The 13,059-nt window shown below is 41.0% G+C and overlaps 1 protein-coding gene across 3 annotated transcripts in view; it reads right to left on the bottom strand.

The window, feature by feature from the left end:
• The window catches only part of ANKS1A (ankyrin repeat and sterile alpha motif domain containing 1A), a 248,160-nt gene that overhangs the window by 170,925 nt on the left and 64,176 nt on the right, over positions 1-13,059 (bottom strand). For 2 of the 3 annotated variants that reach the window (XM_075853521.1, XM_075853522.1), the window contains exons 4-7: positions 8,596-8,649; positions 2,512-2,808; positions 2,346-2,421; positions 188-289 (exon numbers count right to left, since the gene is read on the bottom strand). In XM_075853521.1, the coding sequence (XP_075709636.1) occupies positions 188-289; positions 2,346-2,421; positions 2,512-2,808; positions 8,596-8,649 (529 nt within the window). The remainder of the gene's footprint in view (positions 1-187; positions 290-2,345; positions 2,422-2,511; positions 2,809-8,595; positions 8,650-13,059) is intronic. The other variant, XM_075853523.1, reaches the window with a different exon arrangement.

The following is a 13,059-nucleotide window of genomic DNA, read 5'->3' as shown; positions in this document are numbered from 1 at the left end:
TCACATGTATTGTACTGTAACAGCGATCCTCAAGTTCAACAGGAATAGCTCAGTAGTTGCATCTTGGCCAACCATACTTTGATCAAAAGGAATAATCTGGCCATGCAAAGTTAAACTAAGGTAATAAGTGAAATTGCAACAACTCCAATATTCTTCTAAGAACTAGTATGTGGAACAGCGGTCTTACCCTGTATAAGAGAAGCAATCTGCTGGCTCTTCTTAGACGGTAACTCCTGAACAATGTCCAGTGCGGTCATTCCTTTGTTGTCCGTTATGCTAACATCAATTCCTGTAATAAGAAAAGAGTACTATTGGATCGCTGTATACATATGTCATGCACATGATTAATAAAAAATGAAAATTAAAATTTGGTGAAAGCAAATCTATAGCGCAAAAAGTAGGATTCTTTAAGTACTCACATTAAAATCTTTTTGTCGTCCAGTCCATTGGGGGACACAGCTCATGGTCTGTGTCCCCCAATGAGACTAAGAAAGTTATTTTTGTTGTGCTGCTGATCTCTTTTGTTAAAGGGGTTTTCCCATCAGAGACATTTATGACCTATCCACAGGATATGTCATAAATGTCACATAAATGTGGGTCCTCCCCTCTGACACTCGCATCTATCTCTAGAACGGGGCCCCCTAAACTCCGTTCTAGCTTTTTGTGCTCACGCTGCCCCCCAGCCACTTCCTGATTACATGGTGGGAAGCTATGGAAACAGTGTAACTCGCTGAGCTATACGGTTTCTGTAACTCCCATAGTAGTGAATGGTAGTTACGGAAGCAACGTAGCATACGAGCTACGCGGTTTCCGTAACTAACATTCAGTTCTATGGGAGTTACGGAAACCGCGTAATCAGGAAATGTCCGGGAGGCAGCGTGGGCACAAAAAGCTAGAACGGGGTTTAGGAGCCCCCCGTTCTAGATATAGGTGCGGGTCCCAGAGGTGGGACAGCATCTGACATATCCTGTGGATATGTCATATAGTCTCTGATGGGAAAACCCTTTAAGTTTCATATATTTGAAACGTCCCATTTATGATATCAATACTTTGTAGTTCATCCCATTGGGGAATACAGATCATGGCCGAGTACCCCAACGGACTGGGACGATTTTAATGTAAGTACTCAATAAAATCTTACTTCAATGGACTGAACGAGAAAACTATTTTACAGTGAGTACGCAAAAAATTATATTCATAAAATTAGGATATGCAGGGCTACAGATGGCAACCTAACCAGTCACAAATGCGACCAAAAAGTTGCAAATGAGGACGTGAATTTACAATCAGGTCGCCATTTTCGATTAGTCCTACTGTCGCCATTCCACGTCTGAGTGACTAACGTGTGGTACAGGATTACATAAGAAGCGGCACCTCACACAGACCAGTCCAAGGAACATTTCCCCTCAAATCATGGCCCACGTGACTTTGCTGAATGAACAGTCTGAAAGTGTTCGGCAAGGGTACCAGCCTGGAAGGTCTGTTTACTGGATTATGGGGGGAGACACTTAAAGTAAGGGCCCACTCTGTGGCATTGAGGCTGCCACAAAGTAGCCTAAAACTGCACGAATTGTCAAATTGCTTGTTAATGACCGCGCGGTGTGCGGGTAAAACTGCTGGTTACTTGCAAAATTGTCTGGTCATTAACAAATAGAATCTTATGGCCGCATACGTATTTGTAGGTAACCAGCAATCTTACCCGCAACACCGTGCGACCGTTAACTAGCAATATAACAAGCTCGAACAGTGTGCCATGGGACCTTATTGTAACTGCTCCTTCTCTGTTGCAGGTAGATCTCTAATTTTCCCATTAGGACCATGTCTTCACTATGCTTGTACCCAACTGTCTAAAAGAAAAACTGGTCTTGGTTCCCATAGCAATCGATCAGAGATTTCATTTTTCCAGAGCGGTTTAGTAAATTAAAGATGAGCTCTGATTGGTTGCTATGGGCAACAAGGACAGTTTTAATTTATATGTTTATTTTTGTTTTTTATTTGGGCCCTAAATTTTTCCATCTAGGAGCCAGATTGCATTAATCTTGAGTCCCGGGAATGATTCTTTGAAATCCCAGGTCAACTAGTCCAACTTTAGACATTTATCCACAGGATATGCCACAAATGTCTGGCAATGAATGGAGAGGTGGACACATGCATGTGGCTCTGTTCATTGATTCTTATGGAAATTACGGAAACAGCCAAGTCCGCTTGAAATAATCACATGCATTCAAACTAATGCTATTACAACCTGTACATAAATCACAAATATTTAATACTACATCAACCTCATCAAAAAAATCTTAATGTAAAAGTACAAAACTTATAAATTACTAGTACATAGAAATAACCTGCATCTAGAAGCACTTGAACTACATCAGCCTTCCCAAATAACGCAGCTTCATGTAATGCACTTCCTTTTTCAGTCTGTAAGACGGGAATACAAAGAAACCATCAGTATTGATTACATCAGTATTGTTGACTTTACAAAAATAAATGAAAAAGAAGATCTGATACCGTGTAATTGATATCCATAGCTGCATCCAGCAAAACTCTGACAACTGCTCGGTGCCCATTGCGAGCGGCCAGATGAAGAGGAGTGTGCTTCCGTGTGTGGCAGCTCAATAAGTTAGGGTGTGCATTGAGAAGGAGCTTCACTACTTCCAAACGTCCATACAATGCTGCCAAATCAAGAGGTGTCTCCATCTTGTGGTTGCGCATTGTAGGGTCAGTCAATTCCTCCAGCAAAACACGAACAACCTCAGTGTGTCCATATTGTGCAGCACAGTGCAGGGCCGTCTCATTATCATTGTTCTGCAGGAAAACACATTTGTAGGTCACTCTTCCCATATGTGTAATGAGATTTAAGTCATAACATTACGTTACAATTGTATTTGACCTAAAATGATCTAAGTATTCTGAAGAGAACAAAACACGTTAACAGTTGCGAATGTCAATTTATTTCTCAGAAGCCCAATACTCTTAAACATAGGATATCTGTGAAGGGACGTGCATTAACAGCGTGTCTGCATGACCTGTAAGATAGACATTTTCAGGCGCAGGAGATGCAGTTCTGTATATGTTCAGGTGCACACAGTAGAATTTTCTGCTCCCTATCATTTATTCGGTGTAACTGTGCTGGTGAAAACTAAAGAAGCCTGCTGTGTGTCTGGGATAGAGGAAGGGCATGGGGTTATTAGCAGATCAGACAGCACCAAGAACGTTGTACCGTCAGGCTAGCCCCTTCATAATGAGCAGGTTTTTCACGGTTGGCGCACACCTTCATGTCCTGTGAGCAGGGACAAAAATACCTGTTCCACTGAACAATCCCTATCAGATCTCTCTTGTAAAAAGTCATGCACTTTCAGCCTCTGGGTGCAACCAAGAATGTTTCTAGACATACTGCAATCTGAAATCTTAAAAGTGAAGGGAAATGGAAAGACAAAATAGAGGAATAAGCTGCCTAACTATTCAGGCACATCACTCATGCTGCATTACAATTGGCTAAATCCACACAAGTGACAAGAAGTGAGGCAATTTAAAAACCCTATACAATGACTGGAACATAAAGGAGTATGACAGTATACCAGGGGACAGAGCTATGGGAATGGAGACAGACACACAGAGAACGTGAAAGCCCTATTACCATCATAGACTACCAATGGAAAAATTAAAAGTGAGAGTGGCATCTGACAGAAATAAAAAGAAGATGTTAGGTAGATCTTGTGGCCACCCATACAATTGTTTGTTGTTGTCTATATAGTGCAGCATAGGTGATTATTAAAAAAATAATGTAGATGTCCTTGCTGATGTGCCATATATGGGCACTCCGGCATCTTGGCTCCTTCCCCCATGTGGTTCCCCTAATTCAGCCTATATTCCCCATCATGCCTCTGCCTCTGTAGGGGCAGAGGCGGTGGAGTCTCATCACACTGCACTTGCTCTGCTATCCTATCTAAAGCCTAGTTCACACTGAGTTTTGGCACTGTTTTTGACACAGAAATTTCTGAAGGAATTTTGAGACAGATTTTTCGGCCTGCAAAAATCTGTGTGTCTAAGTGCAGCAAGAAATAGATCAGGGACAAAGAACTGGTTAATAAACTTTAGTTATAAAACTTTCCTAACTCACAATGTAGTCTTCTATCCTATGAAATGCAGCTTTCCCCTGCCTGAATCTGCATCTCAGAAATGCAGACTCTGTACAAAGATCTCCCAGATAGTATATACAGGCAGTGTGAGTCAGGAGAGTTTTATAACTCTGCAGCTAATCATTGATATCACTGCACTCTTGGACCCACACAAACCTGGCCGCTATTCGGACAAAAAACGCTCCGGCAAAAACGATTTAGCTCGGTTGTCAAATTGCCTGTAAATGGTTGCGTGGTGTTGCGGGTTAAACTAATTACCAGCAAAATAGTGAAGCAATAAACAAACTTGACGCAATTTGACAACTGTGCCAAGTAGCATGCAGGTCTTGTCTTTGGCCGCAGTGAGAACCTCTCAATGCTCCCACGTGGGGCAGAAATGACCTCTTCAGCAGAAGTCTATGCATGGGGAACATGCAGAGAACCAAGGAGGGTGGAGAGGTGGGCAGAAACAAATTAGACTGCTAGAATATTGCTGGTTTGCATTACAATTCCCCCCAAAAATTGCTGGAGTGCTACTTTAAAGAGCAAGCCATTTTTGGCCACAATGACCGGCCTTCCGGAGCGGATCCCAGTTTTATTTTTGTATCAATACAGCAATAGGAGGTCTTGTTTTTTGAAGAACAAGTTGTAGTTTATAAATGTACCCTTTTTAGGATAGGTCTATGTAAGCATTTCATTTTTATTGAAAAAAGGTTGTCCCGGAATCGACAATTATCACCTGCCCTGTGGATAGGGGATAATTGTCTGATTGCTGGGGACCCCACTACTGGGACCACCACCAATCGCAAACATAAGTATCCCGAATCCCCAGATCCTCTTCAAATGAACCCACCAGAGTAAGAAGGAGCTTTAATCGAGTTAGGGTATGTGCACACACACTAATTACTTCCGTAATTGACGGACGTATTTCGGCCGCAAGTCCCGGACCGAACACAGTGCAGGTAGCCGGCCTCCTAGCATCATACTTATGTACGATGCTAGGAGTCCCTGCCTCACTGCAGGACAATTGTCCCGTACTGAAAACATGATTACAGTACGGGACAGTTGTCCTGCAGCGAGGCAGGGACTCCTAGCGTCGTACATAAGTATGATGCTAGGAGCCCGGCTCCCTGCACTGTGGTCGGTCCGGGACTTGCGGCCGAAATACGTCCGTCAATTACGGACGTAATTAGTGTGTGTGCACATACCGTAACGGTCGAGAATGTGCCCTCAGCTCCTATCAATGTCTATGTGACTGATGGAAACAGCCGAGCGCTATACTCGGCTGTTTCTGTAATTCCCATAAATCTTAAATGGACTTGCAGCGTGCATGCTCAACTGCCGCTCCATTAAATGTCCTCACTGCGGTTGACACTATGGTAAATCAGGACCGCCACTCTCACAATTGCTGTGGGTCCCAGGGGGCCCAATCAGACATTTATTTAATAAGTGATAACTGTCCATTATTCATGTAAAGGAAAATAAAAAACAAATATTCCGTAATTTTTTTTTTTTTACATTGTTCATTACGGACCTAAAATAAGAGTATATATGTATAGTACATGTTGTGACAGTTGTGGGGGTTCCGAATATGTTGGGTTATAATAAAAAAATAAAATTATATATATATATATATATATATATATATATATATATATATACACACACACACACACACACACACACACACACACACACATACACACTACCGTTCAAAAGTTTAGGGTCACTTAGAAATTTCCTTATTTTTGCAAGAAAAGCACAGGTTTTTTTTCAATGAAGATAACATTAAATTAATCAGAAATACACTCTATACATTGTTAATGAGCTAAATGACTATTCTAGCTGCAAACGTTTGGTTTTTAATGCAATATCTACATAGGTGTATAGAGGCCCATTTCCAGCAACCATCACTCCAGTGTTCTAATGGTACATTGTGTTTGCTAACTGTGTTAGAAGGCTAATGGATGATTAGAAAACACTTGAAAACCCTTGTGCAATTATGTTAGCACCGCTGTAAACAGTTTTGCTGTTTAGAGGAGCTATAAAACTGAACTTACTTTGAGCTAGTTGAGAATCTGGAGCATTACATTTGTGGGTTCCATTAAACTCTCAAAATGGCTAGAAAAAGAGAGCTTTTATGTGAAACTCGACAGTCTATTCTTGCTCTTCGAAATGAAGGCTATTCCATGCGAGAAATTGCCAAGAAACTGAAGATTTCCTACAACTGTGTGTACTACTCCCTTCAGAGGACAGAACACACAGGCTCTAACCAGAGTCTAAAGAGAAGTGGGAGGCCCCGCTGCACAACAAGACAAGTACATCAGAGTCTCTAGTTTGAGAAATAGACGCCCTCACAGGTCCTCAACTGGCAGCTTCATCAAATAGTATCCGCAAAACGCCAGTGTCAACATCTACAGTGAAGAGGCGACTCCGGGATGCTGGCCTTCAGGGCAGAGTGGCAAAGAAAAAGCCATATCTGAGACTGGCTAATAAAAGGAAAAGATTAATATGGGCAAAAGCACACGGACATTGGACAGAGGAAGATTGGAAAAAAGTGTTATGGACAGACAAATCAAAGTTTGAGGTGTTTGGATCATACAGAAGTACATTTGTGAGTCGCAGAACAACTGAAAAGATGCTGGAAGAGTGCCTGACGCCATCTGTCAAGCATGGTGGAGGTAATGTGATGGTCTGGGGTTGCTTTGGTGCTGGTAAAGTGGGAGATTTGTACAAGGTAAAAGGGATTTTGAATAAGGAAGGCTATTACTCCATTTTGCAATGCCATGCCATACCCTGTGGACAGCGCTTGATTGGAGCCAATTTCATCCTACAACAGGACTATGAGCCAACGCACACCTCCAAATTATACAAGAACTATTTAGGGAAGTAGCAGGCAGCTGGTATTCTATCTGTAATGGAGTGGCCAGCGCAGTCACCAGATCTCAACAGAACGGTGTCAGCCTTGCTTTAAAAACCCTATATGCGAGCGCTAGTAAATAGACAAGAATCATCTTACATTGTGCCTCCAAGTCTTTCCCAAGCTGGGGTCCAGGGCTTTATGTTGTCTTTTTTTTTTTCTTACCTCATTGCTGCCACAGTTGCTCTGGCTAGCCTTAAGGAGCTGGAAATCCTGACATTTCAACTTACAAATCTAAAAAAGTAACTTCAGCACTCAAGATAATCCAATGAAGTGTATTGGATTTATTCACCAAGCATGAAAACACATGCAACGTTTCAACCCATAAATGGGTCTTTATCAAGCAAAGACCCATTCATGGGTTGAAACGTTGCAAGTGTTTTCATGCTTGGTGAATAAATCAAATACAATTCATTGGATTATCTAGAGTGCTGCGGTTCTTTTCTTCAATTTGCATATTGATCGTTTTCCTTGGACCTGGGATTCTTTGCGGCGAGCACCACTCATGATTGGGGAGTTGTCCTTTCCCGCTGGTGAAACTTATGTGGCTGTGCTGCTGATTTCTTGAATATCGACATTTCAACTTAGGCATGCATCACGACAAAGAATACCACCACAGCAAAGAAGCATACGAGCTTTCTATTCTATGGTCTTTAAAAGAGCTCTTTCCTCTTTTCTTCAATCTCCCTACAAGCTTCTGCTAATCTGTCCACACAACCTCTGTTAAAGTTGAAAATTTCTTACTGGCCTCAGTCCAATATTGAATGGTAATGAATTGTATCAACAATCATAGGAAACACAGATTTGCAACAAGATTTATAAACAATCTTGACAGTCCAGAACATCATAATATTCATATCGCTAGGACAGCCAACAGCCAGGACCCCCACCGATCCAGAGAATAAAAGGGCAGCAGCGCTATTTTGGCGCTGCAGCCCTATGCAGGGAAATACTTTATTAAAGGGGACAGCGCTCAACAAGCTCCTTTATTCTAAGAATCGATTAGAGACCCCGGAGTCAGACCCCACTAATCAGAAAGTGGTGGTATATCCTATCAATAGGCCGTCACTTTCCGTGATTGGAATAACCCTTTGTTTTTTCTCACTTGATGTTTTTAGCCAATTCCGGCTTTCTTAAAACTTAATAAAACGGACGACACCTAACAATTTAATTGTGTTTACTATAAATGTCTCCAACTGACTACTTGGCGTGTTATAGTTAACCTACTGAACTAGAAATATACAAAGTGTCAGCGAAAAAATCTAAACTTTGCCATTTGGAGTCACCTTATAGGTGATTCTATGTCAAAGCAAACAGAAGACTACCCAAGTGTATATTCTATTTATGGCTCCTGTGGGGCAAATACACAATTATTTTGTAAAAAACAGTCAGTCAGTTATAGAATTATTGTTAATGCAAGTCTTCAACAATCTTAAAAGTGGCTCCAAGAGAGTTTAATATTAGGCAGTTTAGACTTGACAGACAAACCACAGGTTAAAAAGAATTATTGCACAAAGTTCACACACTATGTTTCCAGGAAAGAGGTGTACACACCTTGGCATTCACATAAGGATGGAAGGGGCCATACTTTTTCACTTCTGGGCCATTCTAAAAAATAAAATAAAAAAAAGGAGGGTGGAAAAGAAAAAAAAGGAGGATGAAAAAAACAAATGCCAAAAACAAAAGAGATGGATTTGAACATCTTTGGTAATGAAATAAGCAAATTAAACAAATATTTGAATAATACTTTAAATCAAGCTACTATGTGTTAAAACAGAGATTGAGAATGGAAATTGCAATACTTAGATGTAGAACAAGCTGAAAATGCATGCTGAGAGCCACAGCTCAATGAGATCAAAGCCCCAGGCAAAATGTAACCAACCACGTTCAATTTCTAACCAAAGTCACAATATTGGCAGTGATTTAAAAGTGTAAACAGAGGTGTAAGTATCAAAGAGTACGTATAGTCAGAAAAATGACTCTTAAAATTTACTTTTTATGATAAAACATACTTTGTTTTTTTAACTGTTGGTGGCATTTTATTTTTTATTTTGTATGTTTATATTAGAAAAAATTCGTAAAATATTGTAGCTTTCACACTGGCCACTAAGCCCTCTTGATAAGCTAGGGGGCCTTTAACAGCAGCCAACATTGGCTGTAACAACAAGCGCCGATCAAAGAGACAGGTCGTTGATCGGCACTCACTTGCTCCTTTCACAAGGAGCGATGATAGGTAATGCATGGGGACGAGCAATCGTTACTACGATCGCGCCCCCATGCATTACCATTATGTCGGTAGCACATCTCTCGGTTTACACAGGGAGATTTGTTGCAGACAACAACATTTTCTGCTGCATAAAAGATACAAATCAGCCGACGAACGAGCGTTTGGTCATTCATCAGCTGATCATTGCCCTGTTTACACAGGGCAATGATCGTGAACGAGCGTACATATGAACGCTCATTTGCCCAATCATTGGCCCGTGTAAAAAGGGCCCCAATACTTCTTGCTTTGTAAAGATGGTCATCACAGGCAGGATTACAATAAAAGGTATAACCTCTATCATGAAGCTGGATGTAGACACAGGATAACACCCTTCATAATAGGTGATGGAGACAGCTCCGCTCCCTGCCAATGTCACAGAGCATTCCAAATACATAGTCAATCGTTTATTTCCTGTCTGAGGTTTTTACCAGGTACCAAGTATAAAGCAAAATCACTGAACTGCTGTTTACTCAGGAAAACCGGTTGCCCCCATAATCATGTAAAGAAAAGAAAATATATACTATCACACAAAAAATATTAAAAAAAGATAAGAAAAAAATGATAAAACTCTAATAGGCTTGTAACTTTAATTAGTAAACTGTCTATCTCTGTCAGACACCGCTGGGAAGAGGGTAAAATGGCAGTCACCAAATGAACGCTATTGCCAGATGCGGCTTTTGGGGGAGGGACACTGACTGACACCTCTAATATCCATGACCAGCTTTAGAATAGTATAGAATGGAGAGACATCCAGCTAATGGACCCCCAGCGATCTGTTGCGATCGGTGGGGAATTCTAGCAGTCAGGGTGAGGCCCTACGGAGTAGCATTAATGCGGCCGATAGCCACGCCAGCAGCTCATTTAGCGCGGTTGTCAAATTGCTGGTTAAAGGTAACGCGTTGTTGCTGGTAAAATGGATGTTTACCTGCAAAATATATACAAGGGTGTATACAGAATTGGTCAACTGATTTTGCTGTTCTACCCTCAACACCGCACAGCACTTAATGAACAATTTGACAGCGACGCCAAACATGGTGTACCCCTGTCATTACAAAATATAAAATCACAATCCCTCCATAGGAAGCTGAAGATGTGTATAAGAAGTGCTGAAGCTGGTAAAGCAGTGAGGAAAATTGCACTTTTTAGTAATAAAAACATATTACAAAGTTATATAGTCGCACTTATTACTAGTCTATGAAAAAAAATTATGTGAAAACAAAGAAAAATAACTATATTCTTAGTTATGGAAATAAGAGACAGAAAAAAAAACCACTGCTCATTCTCTACATTCAGCATTAGTTGGTGTGCCCTTTGCATTACAGAAATCTCATTAACTTTTATAAAATAAAAAATATTTTTGGAGGGAGAATATATTTTTTTTTAAATTTTTTTTCTCACTATAAAACCCTTTTCTTGACCAAACCATTGGAGGACAGAGACCATGGGTATATACCGTTACAGCGAATATAAAAAGTGTTGGGCCTTTCCACAGTATATAGCCCTCCTGCAGGCACTGAGCTAATCAGTCTATACAGAAGCAGTGAAAGCAGGAATTTTGATGAAATTCGCATTACCCCCATGGAACAAAATCACTGAAACCCCCCCGATAGATTTGTAAAATTGAAACAGAAAGAGAATTATTGGATTTATAAAATAGAAATGCTTACACCCAGGGAGTCTCAATGATATTTCAGAAAATGCTCTTGACTAGGATATTATATATTTATATATGTATTATATTAATCACTTATGTAAATCGGATTAACAGGGTAGTGTTTTTAACTTTGTCACAAATGTTGCTAATAATTACTATTCTTAAAGAGGCTCTGTCACCAGATTATAAATGCCCTATCTCCTGCATAATCTGATGGGCGCTGTAATGTCGATAACAGCAGTGGTTTTTATTTTGAAAAACGATCATTTTTGAGCAAGTTGAGAACAATTTTAGATTTATGCCAATTAGTTTCTTAATAGACAACTGGGCGTGTTTTTACTTTTTACCAACCATTGATGGTGGCGGCCGAGCTGACTGGGCCGCAGAGCGGGCGTCCACAGATACTTGGCCTTGAGCCCGGCATGCATTACACAGAGGAGTAGGTTGACCATATGAGAATTTTTGGACAAATGTGGAATAGGCAAAGTAAACTACAGAAGTTACCTGTCGGAAATATTCTCCTCTGGTGTCTGACATGGCAGCATATGCGTCACCATGTTCCTCAGTAACTGGGAAAAAAAACTACTGCAAGTGGCAGGGCTGTGACTGCCTTATAAGGATGTAATGGCCGCCTGAAGTTATCTAGAGTGATCTACTGTAATTTACTGGATCAGTGTCTGAGAAAGATTTAGGAATGAAAAAGGGGGAGCCAAAGGCAATTCCCCCTTTAAAGAATGAACAACTCTATCCCAGCGTCAACAGCAGCAGCAGAATCCCCACACATCGGTGAGAAGATGATCAACCACCCCCTCAGTGTGCCGCAATTGGTGGCCTGTGGTCATGAGATGGCCGCAAACCAGTTGCTAGCCAGGATCAGGCGCGCAAGTCCTTCCCCCTAAAGCAGAGCTGAAAAGGATTGATTACTTACCGGTAATCTGTTTTTCATGAACCTATGACCGCACCCCTGGAGAGACATCCCGTTTGCTGGACAGGAAGCCTGATCTGAAAAAAGGACACCCCTCTACACACACCCAGTCTTTAGAAAGAACTCAGGATGAGAATTATTTACATATACACACATACATATTTATTTATGGTCTTATTTTTTTGCGCCACCTTAGTGAAAAGCTACCCCACACCATAAATATATATATTTATATTCATATATATCCTATACACAAGAGATTCTAAGGAAGTTACTGAAGGGGAAATCTAGGGAGGTGCGGTCATAGGTTCATGAAAAACAGATTACTGGTAAGTAATTGATCTTTTACTCTTTCACCTATGGTAGCACCCCTGAAGATGTAAAATAGAACTCCATTTCTTGTAGAACTGTCCTACCAAAAGCCAGGTCAGTGGCTGAATGCAACTGTAAACTATAATGCCTAATAAAAGGTGTGGGGTGAACTCCATGTAGCCGCCCTGCAAATCCGGTCTAGAGATGCGTTGGCTTTTTCTGCCCAAGAAGTAGATATAGCTCTAGTGGAATGATCTCTAAATAATTCTGGGGGATTAATATTCTGGCCTACGTTGGCTAAGCGTATGGCCTGTTTAATCCACCGTGTTATTGTCGGTCTGCTGGCTGCCGAACCTCTATTTGGACCCTAGAACTGAAGAGATTCTCTGAAGACCTCCAGTCCTTTGTGACCTCTAGGTAGTGTACGAACCACCTCCTCACATCTAAACAATTAAACTCCTGCTCCTTTAGAAATTACCTTTGGCAAGAAACCTGGTAAGGTTTTTATCATTTCCCTATCCTCCAATACCAAAGTGTAAGGAGGGAAGGCAGAGGGGCTTGAATTTCTCTTTACTCTCCGGGCAGTGGTAATTGCTAGTAAATAGGTCATCTTTAGAGTGAGAAATTTTATGGACAGGGAGTCTAAAGGTTCAAAGGATGAACCTTTCATGGCAGTAAGGACTAAGTTTAAGTCCAAGGGTAGAACTGAAGATCTTTTTTGAAGTCTTATCCTGGAGGCCGCAATCAGATACCTTCTAATCCAGGGGTGTTCTGCTAACCTGGAGTCGTACAAGAAGCTTAGAGCAGAAATCTGTACCTTTAATGTAATAGACTTGAGGTTCTTGTCTACCCCTGCCTGGA

The sequence above is a fragment of the Rhinoderma darwinii genome, chromosome 2 (assembly GCF_050947455.1).
Source record: "Rhinoderma darwinii isolate aRhiDar2 chromosome 2, aRhiDar2.hap1, whole genome shotgun sequence".
NCBI lineage: Eukaryota > Metazoa > Chordata > Amphibia > Anura > Rhinodermatidae > Rhinoderma > Rhinoderma darwinii.
Note: the sequence above shows the minus strand (reverse complement) of the source record. Positions and strands in the feature narration are given on the sequence as shown.